Source organism: Vulpes lagopus, chromosome 11 (assembly GCF_018345385.1).
Source record: "Vulpes lagopus strain Blue_001 chromosome 11, ASM1834538v1, whole genome shotgun sequence".
Lineage (NCBI taxonomy): Eukaryota > Metazoa > Chordata > Mammalia > Carnivora > Canidae > Vulpes > Vulpes lagopus.
Genome location: NC_054834.1, coordinates 62,933,697 through 62,946,367, shown reverse-complemented (window position 1 = coordinate 62,946,367; position 12,671 = coordinate 62,933,697). Strand labels below are relative to the sequence as shown.

The 12,671-nt window shown below is 51.2% G+C and overlaps 1 protein-coding gene across 7 annotated transcripts; it reads right to left on the bottom strand.

Moving 5' to 3' along the window:
- Positions 1–1,711: 1,711 nt before the first annotated feature.
- Positions 1,712–12,671, bottom strand: LOC121501386 (bone marrow proteoglycan-like). Of its 7 annotated transcripts, none has more exons than XM_041773377.1 (8): positions 8,671–9,575; positions 5,065–5,193; positions 4,470–4,750; positions 3,526–3,845; positions 3,074–3,205; positions 2,461–2,572; positions 2,128–2,224; positions 1,712–1,746 (listed from the first exon to the last, which is right to left on the bottom strand). In XM_041773377.1, the coding sequence occupies exons 3-7, from the start codon at positions 4,525–4,527 to the stop codon at positions 2,166–2,168; spliced, it is 681 nt and encodes a 226-aa protein (XP_041629311.1). In that variant the 5' UTR covers positions 4,528–4,750; positions 5,065–5,193; positions 8,671–9,575; the 3' UTR covers positions 1,712–1,746; positions 2,128–2,165. The 7 variants fall into 7 exon arrangements, 5 of the variants coding, with proteins under 5 accessions (XP_041629311.1, XP_041629309.1, XP_041629308.1 ...); XM_041773375.1 differs by lacking the exon at positions 1,712–1,746 and having other exon boundaries at positions 2,055–2,224; positions 4,470–4,539; positions 4,716–4,750; positions 8,671–9,574; XR_005990595.1 differs by lacking the exon at positions 1,712–1,746 and having other exon boundaries at positions 2,055–2,224; positions 2,666–3,205; positions 8,671–9,579.

Here is a 12,671-nt window from a genome sequence, read left to right as displayed (position 1 = left end):
CTTAGCATAAAGCCTGACTCCTAGTAAATGCTTAATAAATGGGAAAGACTGTTACTCTTTATTACACATTTTGGAATAGGGGAAGCCATGCCTTCCCACGGCAGAATATAGTTGATGAGGACAAGAAGTGAAAGTTCTACTTCAGTGGCATCGGCGGGAGCACCCAGCCCAAGGCTAAACCGGGAAGACTGTTTCCAGAATTCCACCATCTTTGAAGTCAGCAGACTGTCATAGAACAGCAGTTACAGTGGGCTTCAGCTGGATTTGTCTTTCTCCATTAGCTGTGTAACCTTGAGCAAATGGCTTCTCCAATCTGGGCCACTCTCAAAACATTTTAAGGTTCTTGATTTTCCTCTAGGACTCTAGAGCCACCTGTAATTCTCTGTATATGAGGAACCCAGGAGGAATGGGAGCTTTAGGGCATTGACGCCTTACTTTTTGCCCACCTCCTTGGTGGAGCAAGGATTCGGAATGCTTTCCCTCCCCACTTCTGATTGGGACTCCCTCATGTCCAGCTGGGTTGGAGTCCTATGCTTCAAGATGAACCCAGGGGTAAGGGAGTGTGTCTTGCCTCTCCACTATGCTCCATCCCTAGACCACCATGTCCTGGAAGCAGCCGGTGCTACCAGCCACAGGATCCTAATGATTGAAAGAGCACACTCTGGAACAGATAGCCAAGTCACAACATCAGCCACATTTGGATGTTTGGGCAAATATTTGCATCAGCCATAATTTCTCTGAGCCTGGTTTTGTAAAATGGGGGAATAATTCTTTTTTTTTAAAGATTTTAAAGATTTTATTTATTTATTCATGAGAGACACACACACACACACACACAGAGAGAGAGAGAGAGAGAGGCAGAAACACAGGCAGAGGGAGAAGCAGGCTCCATGCAGGGAGCCCGACATGGGACTCGACACTGGGTCTCCAGGATCAGGCCCTGGACTGACGGCGGCACTAAACGACTGAGGCACCCAGGCTGCCCTGGGGTAATAATTCTTGATCACACAAGGTCATCTTTCTAAAGTGCCTGCCACAGCAGAGGGTACTTGGTGAGTGTGCAATAAGCAGTAAAAATTAGTAGCTGCTGTTGTGCTTCAATTATAAACAACCATAGGGATCCCTGGGTGGCACAGCGGTTTGGCGCCTGCCTTTGGCCCAGGGCGCGATCCTGGAGACCCGGGATTGTATCCCACATCAGGTTCCCGGTGCATGGAGCCTGCTTCTCCCTCTGCCTGTGTCTCTGCCTCTCTTTCTCTCTCTGTGTGTGTGTGTGTGTGTGTGTGTGTGTGTGTGTGTGACTATCATAAATAAATAAAAATTAAAAAAAATAAACAACTATATGTTCCTGAATGGCAGGAACCTGTGTCTTATGTGTCCACATCTTTATATAGAGTTGGACAAATAGCATGTTGTCTTATACTGAGTTTCCCCAGATATAGGCCCTGAGACAAAGATTTGAGTGCAAGTAACTTATTTGGGAGGTGCAAGGACATTTGTAAGGAAGAGGAGAATTCAGATGGATGAGAAAAACAGCCAAAAACATGGGTGCTACAAAGCCAGCTGCCTCAGCAGACAACTAGAAGTTAATCCCACTGGGAAACCCTTGGAAACAGTGCCCAATACATGCCTTAGGATTAGTTCATTGTGAGGGCAGGGGACTGAGGCACTCTTACTCCCACTCCTGTGAGTTGTGGCCTGTTCCAAGGACATGTTACTTCTCTGGCTCATTCAGGCAGCCACAGTCTGTGGGAAGGAAAAAAGGCCCTTAGGTGTGGCAGTGCAAGCATGGGGGACATAGAGAGTCCACCTGCAATGAAGGAACTGGTGGGGTCCTGATAGCACCTGCTATGCAGGCACCAGTAATTGGCTGTTGTGTAAAAAGAGCTAAGTGAGCCCATTCTTCCATCCTCAGGAAGGCCCCATGGATCCCACCCCATGTTCCAGCCTCCTTGTTCTGAGAGACAGTGGAGTGGGGAGGGGCAGTCATCGTAGGGCAGAAAGTTCATGGGTGGGGCTAAGCAGAGAAAATGATGACCAGAGGAAAAAAGAAGTCAGTTTCAGGAAAGCAGTTTTATTGCTGGGGGCTAGAAGCAGGGACAGCACGTGGGGAGAGGAGGCAGCTACCCAGGAGCCGGTGCTCTGGACTCCTGGCTGGGTCCAGTTTAGTAGGCACAGACGAAGGGGAGCTGCCTTCCACAACTATCTAGACGCCAGCGGCCTCCTGTGAAGAAAACAAGAAGGGGACTTAAGCCTCTGGTTCCCCTTGACTCAGCCACAGAAAGGCCTCCCCCAACCCCTCCCCCACCCCAACCCACTCCTGCCTCCAGCGAGGAGTCTCAAGACTCAGCAGGCCCTTCCCATGGGTGTGCAGGCCCCTCCCGGCACCCCTTCCATGAGGCCCTCCTAGGGCCCCCTCCCACCCAGCCTTCCCATCCTTCATCCCCACTCCCACCTCACCTTGGGTACAGAAGGACACACATCCGCCACCATAGAATGAAGGCTGGCCAGCAGCCCAGGTTGCATAGTTCCAGCAACTGCCATCAACCCAGAAGAATCGTCTGCAGAGACCCTAGAGGAAGCAGGAGCAGAAGAGGTGGTGGGGGCAGGAGAGGGGTGCTGGTGGCAAAGGTAAAGTAGATAGGCGGAGCTAAAACTATCCCACCAGGCATATGCCCTTGACTATTGGGCCATGATGGACACTGTCCTGGTCAACTGCAGTGCTGATCCACAGTGATCTTCATCATCACATTCTATGCATGGCAGGGACATGCGCATCCTTCTGGCTTTAACAAGAAGCAAGCAGGACCTCCAGCCCCAGCCTAGAGATGCAGAGCCAGGCTCATGGTCTCACCCAAGTCATATAGGGTGTGAGTCAGAGGCTGAGCAGAACTTGGCCCCAAATCCTTGGCTCCTTCCAGGGCCTAGGCAGCCTCCTGGGTGTCTTGCCCGAGCTGTCTGTCTGTCCCCAGTTCTTTGGAGGATCGGAGGGGAAGCACAGACAGATCTGCAGCAAGGTGAGCACTGGCTGGGGTTAAGAGTGCTCCCCACTTAGAGCTAGAACACCTCTTACCCAGCCTTTGACCCTGCCTCCAATCCAGACTTGGCCCTGGTTGAGACCTCTGACTGTGTTCTGAATCTGGCAATTTGAGCTGGCACTGTGGATGGAGGCGAGGTTGCCTCTGTAGCACCTTTGGCAAACACACTGCAGGGCAGAATAAAAGAGAAAGAATGGAGTGCCCCCTCAAAGGAATTCATGTGACCTTAGTCTCGGGTCTCTAAACCTCCAAAATTCATCTTCTCCACCCCCATGCCCGCCTCCACGGCCATTTCAAGGCTGGAGGTCAAAATGCCACTTCTGTTTCTACATGCCTCTCCCCTCTTACCTTGACACCTGTGCGGGCCCCAGCCACCCCCCCCCCCCCCGCCGCCACTGCCGGGGCTCTTCAGTGAGGCAAATAGTGATGCAGAGGCTGGAGACATCATCCCCACCCCCACCCCCAGCTTCAGCCTCAGACCACTCACCTGAGCTTCATTAAATGTCCTGAAATGCCCCACCAGGAGGAAACGTGGACAGTTTTTGCACCCAGGGCTGCCCTCCAGTCTCACTATGTCCTCTTCTTTAGGGCACTGAAAGTCCTCCTCCTCCTTATCCAGGGCTGAGTCACACTCTACAGCTCCCTCCTCCTCAGGGTCATCTTCCGTTCCAGAGTACCACTCCTCTTCTTTCTCCAGCGGCGTCAGCTCCCCCGTAGGGGCCTCCTTTGGCTCATTTTCTGGCATCTCCCCATCCTGAGGCGTGATCTCATCTCCCAAGAAGCTCTCAGAGTTAGATTTCACAGTCCCTAGCAAGGAGAAAGGCCTAAAGTGCCCTCTTCACATCTACCCCTGTTCCTCCCCAGCACCACGGACAGCGTCCGCCTGGCCCCAGGCGGCAGGGCATTCACTCCTGGAAAGAGAGGAACCTGGAACCCATCCAACAGGAGACACCTCCCCCCACCCAAAACACCCACAAGAGGTCACGGTGTTAAGAGCAAGGATTCAGGCAGCTGTGGGTTTGGGTACTGGGCCCATCACCTACAAGCTTTATATTTTCGTGTCTGATATGGGTACATGATACCATATACCTCATGGGGATGCTACGATGTTTAAAGGCGATAATGTATAGAAAATACTCAGCATGACACACTCAGTGAGCTCAAAGTAGAAGGAAGCTATGATTATATTCATCATTGGTATTACACAGAAAGGACAACAATGAGAATGTCATGATGGAATCGAGACCGTAGACACAGATGTCCTGAAGAGTCCCTTCAGCTCCTGGCTCTAGAGCCTCTGCTTCTCTTCTCTGGGTGTGCAAAGATCTTGATGTAGAGGAAGGCCACAGAAGGAAGTGGCTCTATGTCTCTAGCCCCATCTACCCTAGGAAAGAGCAAAGCAGACAAAGACTGAAGGCCAAAGAGACTTACTCAGATGAAGAGTTGAAACTGCCCCAAATAGAAGAGCCAGAAGTAGGGGGACTTTCATCTTGGCTTTGTCCTGCAATGAAGAATACAGTGTGTCACACACATAGTCACACACCTTGGGAGTGAGGTAGAGAAAGAGAAGGCATGACAAGAAGCCCCTGAAGCCCCAGGATGCTGGGACCCTTTCTGAATGGACACGTAGCCAAGGCTGGCTTTCCTATGGGCCTCACATGAAGAAGGGAGTACTACCTTTATATGTTTGTACTTAACAGGCCCTTCAGAGTCTGTGAAACAAAAGAGAACCGAGAATCAGTGTTGGTTGGCCTTTCCAGGAGCACATAGTGCTTAGGGAGCATGTCCCTTGCTCAAAGCTCTGAAAGCCACACACACTGCCATGCCTTCCCCAGCCAGGGAGAGCTTTCACATGCCTCAGAAGGAGTATGAAAGGCAGGGATGGGAAGTCTCATCCCTGCTGACCCCTGGAAGCCACACACAGTCCCAGCTAGCCCTCCCTAACTTCTCAGCCTGGACCAGTTGCCTCCCCAGAGAGTGAACACTTACCCAAAGTCAGCTCCACTGCAACAGGGAAAGCACTTACCCACTCAGAGGTCCTCCTGGGTCCTGAGAAATTCACAAAGCTCAGACTCTCCTTTGCTCCATATCATAGTTATGTTTTATAGAAGAGTCTTGGAGGAAGTTCCCCAGAGACAGGAGGGTTTGCCCCAGCCTGAGGGATATGAGAGGGCTGATAAGAAGTGTTTCCTCACTTCCCTAGAGAGCCCACTCATTCACTTCCAGATTCTCTTCTGACACCCCTTTCAGGAGCCTGGGGGCCACTGTGGGACTGCTCTGAACTGGGGGTTCTTATCCTGGGCTGCACTTCAGAATCTCCCATGGAGCTTTTCCAAAATGCACAGCTCTCCTGCTTCACCCATGGGAATGTGAACTGCTGCAGACATTTGGGAAATAAATCTGTCAATATCTATTAAGATTAAAGGTGCATATATCACTTGCTCAATTTCACTCTTTGGAGACTCTCCTTTGGAAATAAAAGCACCTATAAGTAAGAATATTTTTACAAGATTGTGTATCACTTTGCCATTTTTTAAAGATTTTATTTATTCATGAGAGACACAGAGAGAGGCAGGCAGAGACACAGGCAGAGGGAGAAGCAGGCTCCATGCAGGGAGCCCGATGTGGGACTCGACCCCGGGGTCTCCAGGATCATGCCCTGGGCCGAAGGCAGATGTTCAACCGCTAAGCCACCCAGGCGTCTCACTTTGCCATTTTTAGAAACAAAAATCTCCATGAAAACAAGGAGCTGACTCTCCTCCGGATAGATGGATGGTGAACAAAAGGGAAGGACACAGAGTGTTCTGGGCATGAGCAAAGGTGTGGCGATAGAATGACCTTGGCCTAAGCTGGGGACAGTGTCCTCTCTTGCACAACTAAAGTTAACAGAGTACACATTGGAAAGGGGTGAGGAAAACATGGAGGAGCACAACCTATCTTTTTTTTTTAAGATTTATTTTATTTATTTTAGAGAGAATGTGTGTGTACGTAAGAGCAGAGGAACGGGCAGAGGGAGAGAAGCAGACTCCCCACTGAGCACGGAGCCCAACACGAGGCTCGATCCCAGGACCCCAAGATCACAACGAGAGCCCAAATCAAGTCATTTGACCGACTGGGCCACCCAGGTGCCCTGAGTACATCCCACCTTGAGCCAAAGAATGGAGATATCCTTCCCACCATGTCCACTGACTTAAGGGAATAGAATGCAGGAGTCAGGAAATAACTCAAAAACAGCCTATCAAGGAGCTTTGAGCTGCATTCTGCTCACCCCCAGCCCCTGGCCCTCCCTGCAGGGCCACTTCACATGTTGGACAAGGCTATTAGAGTGAGACGATGACAGAATCGAGCCGATTCTTGGAGGCCAGTTGCTGCTCAGGTACCTCAACTGCGAGGGAAGTCTCTCCTTTGGGTCACACAATCCGGGGCCTGAAATCCACAGCTTAGTGACCCTAGAAATTCCATTTCATCAACATCCAGTGAGGGGTTAGAGCAGTGGATGAGGTTGTGGGTGCTGGAGTCAGTCCAAGTAAGAATCTAGGGTCTGCCGTTCCATAGCTGTGTGACCCTGGACACGTTCCTTAACTTCTCTATATACCTCATGATCATTGTTTATAAAGTGGGAGTAACTATATCTACCTTACAGGGTAGTCAGAAGGAACAAATGAGATAGTGTGTATGTGTCGCAGACATGCTGCGAGCTACCCAGCCCCCTCACTGCCTCCTGGTTTCTAGAATTCCACTTCCTGTGAATCTTGGGGGAGCGGGCAAGCCTCTCATTCTTGAAAAGAAAGTGCCAGATAGATTCCCAGCCTCCTTTGCAGCTCAGGCAAATGACTAGGCTCTATCAAATGGGACCACCCAGCCACGACTTCGAATCTGGAGCTCATGACCAAGAAGGCCTCTCCCTGGTGGTGCAATGGTGAGACCCAGTTCCTGGGGTGGCAGCACTGGAAGAGGGATCCAGGGTCCAGGCACTACACTGCCAGCCACAGAGCCTGAATCACAGCAGCAGCAGCAGCAGCAGCAGCAGCAGCAGCAGCAGCAGCAGCCGGGGCCTCTCCACACCCATCTTGTGGCCTGGTTTTGGCTCTGGTTCTCTAGCCTTTCCTTTAATTGTATGAGCTAACTCGTACCCTTTTAATAAACTCATTTTTCTGCTCAGATCAGCCAGGGAGAGGTATGTCTGCCTGCCATGAAGAGCCCTGACTAATGCAGCATTTAGCACAGGAACTGGCATTTAGTCACTGCTCAATAAATGACAACTACTCGCGTTACTAGGTCTAGAAGTGATGGAGGTCTTTGGGACTGACCCACATTAATCAAACTCTCAAGAGACCAATGTCCATATTTGGTGCCAATGACATAATTTAGGTTGACCTGAACCCACATGAGGCCCATTTAGGGCCTTCTGACCGGTGCATTCTCTCCCTGCCTCGCAAGCTACAAATTTTGCTAAATTTGTGTCAATTTGTCATACAGCATAGAAGAGTAATAAGAAGATGTTGTGGAGCATCAAGACCCATTCCTTCCCAAGATGAAATTTACAGTTACTGCCATTGGTGGTTGGGGGTTGGCACAAGGGGGGTGTCCTAAAGGAATGGGCTTGAGGACCTCCCAGAAAAGAATCCAGGGTCAGCAGGTCAGGAAATATGAACACAGAAAGAGAGGTTCAGTCCAGGCCAGAGGTCCCCCGCCACTTCTCCCCTTAGACCATAACAGGCTGGGAAGTCCCTTCTAGTTAGTTCGAAGCTCTGCCCCCACAGGAGTGATGTCCTCCAGGAGCTAGACCTCTTGGGCTAACCAACTACCTGATAACTGGGCTTGGCCAACATCCCTGTGGGGCAGATAAGAGATGGAGAAAGGTCTATAACATCATCCCAGGGCTAAGCACCCGGGAGATAGGGACCCAGGCCGTTGCTCTGTGAAATCAGCCTCAACAGTAGCTGCTCTGACACTTCCCTGTTTGGATGTCCCAGTGATTGACATGGACCAAGAATGCTAGAGCCGAAAGGGCCCTTGGCAATGACCCAGTCCAGTGTCCACGTCTCAGCCATGGGGAGTGCCCCAGGTTGGGCTCAGATGTCCCCATTCCCAGATTCATTGCTCTTCCTGCTCCCTCAAGAGACTCCCCTCCATCCCCTCCAGGCACCTCCCCTTCTAGACACTTGCTGCAGGATAGGCTGCATGGCTCCTCCACTCCACTCACCACCCTTCAGGATCTCACTCGTCCACCTACATCCCTTCATGTCTGCTGCCACCACCCTAGCCCATGCCACCACGTTGGATGACATACACGAGAGCCTGGCATTCCCATGCTCCCCGTTCAGTGTCCTCCTTCTGCACCAACAATGAATCCAAACTCATTCCCACTGCCTGCAAGTGGTGGTCTGGCTCTTATCTACCTGCTCGACCTCACTGGTGTGAGAGACCCTTGTCATGCTGGTTTCTGCTCCATCGGCCAAGTTTGAGGCCTCACACTGGCTCCTTCTGTCTATCAGGTCTCAGATCAAGGGCCACCTCCCCAGAGAAGCCTCCTTGAGAATGCTTTCTAAAGAAACACTCTCCCCCATCCTACTTTCACCTCAAGTTATTTCATTCCACATTGTTCCATTATTGCCATCTAAGCATTTACCAAAATCACACGATCTTGCTTCTCTCTTGGTTTCTTGTCCATGGTCTGTCTCCTCCAGTAGGAAGTAAGTTCCACAAGAACAGGGATTTTGTCTCTCTCATTTACTGCCGAGAACTCTACTCAGATCATGGAAGGAGTTTTCCAATTACACGTCCCATTAATCCATCAACTTGAACTTTACACATGGAGAAAGTCCAGTTGGGTTCTGCTCCGTGTATACCTAACATTCTGACCTCTACCTGCCATGGGCACAACCCTGAGCCAGGCTCTGTATTCTGTGACATTCGTGTATGTATTCATTTGTTCACTCACACTCATTTATTCACCAAATACTCAGAGATCATCTCTGGCTTAATGTAGCTAAGACAGCAAGACAAACAGAATGAGCCTATTAGTCAATAAAACAAAACACTGTGTTGAGCCTATTAGTCAATAAAGCAAGACACTTAGAAGCACAGAACTTACACAAATTGGGAGTTACACATGTTCAGTGCTACCGGAGGGTGGGCAGAGAGGGCATCCTGGAAGAGGTTCTTATCCCACTTGGCCTCTATGGTACATGACACCGCTCCACTTCCTCCTTCTCAAAAACTGTCCTAGCAACTTTCCTTCCCAGTTTCTGCTGGTAGGCTCCTCTTCCTCTCCCAGAAAGTTAAATATTGGCAATGTTTGCCTTCTTTTCTAACTCTACACACTTTCCATGGGCTATCTCATCTATGCCCCTGTCTCAAGCTATCAAATATGCACCGAGCACTCCAGCTCCAGTCCTGCTCCTCACCAGGTCTGGCCACTGCCACAGATTCACATATATGGCCACCCAACGAGTTCCTGACCTGAATGTCTCATAAGCATCACAAATTCAACACATGCCAGAATGAATTCACCCCTACATACACACACACACACACACACACACACACACACACACACACATACACACACACAACCCTGCCCCTCCCCCGTGGTCACTTTCTCAGGAGAAACCACCCCCTTGCATCCAGACCCCCACGCTAGGACCCTGGGGCCATCTCTTTCTTCAGCGTCTCACCAAACCCCAGCACCACCCGTCTGCCCCATCTGCCACTCTCCCAATCACCTACTAACCATTTTTCACCTGGATCATTTCAATGGCTCCAAATTACTTTCCCTGCCCCCAGCCTTACCACCTCTCCCTGCCCCTGATACACTGTCCGGAGGCTCCCTGGTGTTTCCCTGTCACATGTGATCTCTCTGGCGTCAGACTTTTGCATCCAAGAATGCCCGTTCCTCCCTAACCACTGTGCCACCCCTACTTGTTGTCTACCTTTCGACCAAGGATTGCCTCCCCTATGAAGCCTGCCCTGATTCTCCCAGGAAGAGATAGAAGGGAGCCTAATGGGGCTCAATCTCTTTCTATCCCAGCCCCATCCCATCTCACTGCAGCTCTCATCTTGCTTTGTTTCCTCAGCAGACCAAGGCACGCTCACCTGCATATCTCTGGTACCCGTGCAGTTATATGGACACGCGCTGGGGGCTCAATTCGTATTTGCCAGTGAGGTGAATGAGTGAAGGAAAGCAATTCTTGTTTAAGATCTCCACAGACTGAGCAGGGCACAGACTATCTGAAACGAGACCCTAGGCAGGAATTCTAATAACCATTACAACAGCACCAGCTAAGTCAGGAGGCACTTCCCATGGGCTACAGGTGCTATGCGCTCGCTGTCATTTAATCTCATCTACGATCCTGTGAGGCACACACCACTGTCATCCGTAAATCACAGACAAAAAGACTGAGGCTCAGAATGGGTACTTGTCAGGTAAGCATCAAAACCAGGGTTTGAGGGACGCCTGGGTGGCTCAGCGATTTGGTGCCGCCTTCGGCCCAGGGCCTGATCCTGGAGACCCAGGATCCAGTCCCGCATGGGGCTCCCTGCATGGAGCCTGCTTCTCCCTCTGCCTGTGTCTCTGCCTCTCTCTCTCTCTCTGTGTGTGTCTCTCATGAATAAATAAATAAAATCTTAAAAAAATAAAAAACAGGATTTGAGCAGAGAGCCTGCACTCCTCCCATCCATACTCAGCCTCCGTGGCAGTGAGCAACTACCTCAAAGCACGCCCACTCATTCCCCAGTGTGCACGGTGCTCAAGGCGGCCCTGTAAGGTTGTGTGGGGGGCAGGTGAGGAGACGGGAAGGATGGGGGTGTGCTCCCTGGACAAGCAGACTCCTTATCTCCCCCGTCTCCATTTGCTCATCCATGAGCTAAGTTAGGGATGACAACCTTACGGGGTCTGGAGAAGCCTAGCCAGGAAGGTGGTCATGCAAGAGTCCAGGAGGTGCCTGGCACCTGCTAGGTCCTCAATGAACAGCAACCCTAAACAGTATCCTCATTTTAGGGACCGAGAAAGACAGTCTTGGAAAGGTGAAAGGATGGCCCAAATTTCACGTGGTAGCAAATGATGGCAGCTTGAAAAGGAAGTCTAAGTCTCCCGCCATCCTCAAGGAGAGCTTTCGGAGCATCTTTCGTGTGCTCCTCACTGTGTGGGACAGACACACAGCCCACCAAGAGGACCCAAGCCAAGAGCACCTGGAACCCCAAACAGCAGCTTCGCTCTCTCCAGCTGGGAGCTCAGACCTAAGATAGAGATGGTGATTGTGATTGAAGTTCATTGGGTGGGAAGGGCCTGAGGGTGGAAGACGGGGTGCCTTCCCAGACACAAAGAGGGAGGCGGGTCTGTCCAGAGTGCTTACCCGGCAGGAGGCCACGAATGGGAGAGGCCGGCTGCCAGCAGCTTTCAGGTTTACTGGTCTTGCACCAGACTGGCCACACACACAGTATCTCAGCAGCAGCTCTTGCCGTCAACTCCTGGAGACAAACGAGGCAACAGCAGGGGAAGGGAGCAGCAGGCCTCAGGCTTTCCTCCAAGATAGGCCATCCTCTCCCGGCCAGCAGAAAGGGGACCACATTCTGACTCCACCTGTCCGCCTCTCCTTCCCTCCCCCAATACAACAGCCCCAGAAATCACCCCACACCTCTCCGAGGCCTCCTGGTTCAAGTTATCCTACAGTTTCTGCAAGCAAGTCCCCATGAATGGGGACAGAGTCTGAGTCTGGGAGGTGGAGGCAGCTCCTTCCGTCCTTCCTTCTTGCTCTCCCTCCCGGTCTGTGCGTGCATATGTGCACGTGTGTCTTTCTCTGTCCCTGTCGGTGTGTCTCTCCCCTGTCTGCGTGTCTCTCTCACTCTTTCATATATATCTGGTATTTCTTGAGTTCCCATCCTACAGCAGGGTAGGGTGCAAAGCCCCGGGGTTACAGTGAACATTACAAGATACACTTTCTGCCCGCACGGAGTTCCCAGTTAATTCTCTTTTTAGTCCACGGGTTGCATTGCAGCCGTGGGGAGCTCTGGGCGGGCCAGGCGCCTGGTACCGTGCAGCCCTGTCGAGGTCACTGGCTGGAGAGGAAGGCAGGTGGAGCTGAGCCAGCAGAGCAGTAAACTGTGGAGCTAACTGTGGTTGGGTGGCACTCGCTCCAAGCAAGGAGAATTAAATCGTTTTGTTTTGTTTTTTAAGATTTGATTTATTTATTCAACAGAGAAAGAGAGAGAGAGCATAAGCAGGGGGAGCAGCAGAGGGAGAAAGAGACTCGGTGCTGAACAGAGAGCCCAATGTGGGGCTTGATTCTGGGATCCTGACCTAAGCCGAGGGCAGATGCTTTAACTGATGGAGCTCCCAGACACCCCACCATTTCGGTTTTAAAATAGTGCATGTCAGGGGGGGGCACCTGGGGGCTCCATCGGTTAAGCATCCCAGTCTTGATTTCAGCTCAGGTCATGATCTTAGGGCCGTGGGATGGAGCCCTGCATCAGGCTCTGCCCTGGGCGTGGAGCTTGCTTCAGATTCTGTCTCTCCCTCTCCCTCTACCCCCACCTCCCCTGCTCTCTCCCTCTCTAAAAAATAAATAAATAACTAAATAAACAGTACCCTCAGCTTTTAACATGACTTTGCACTTACAATAGGAATTAACA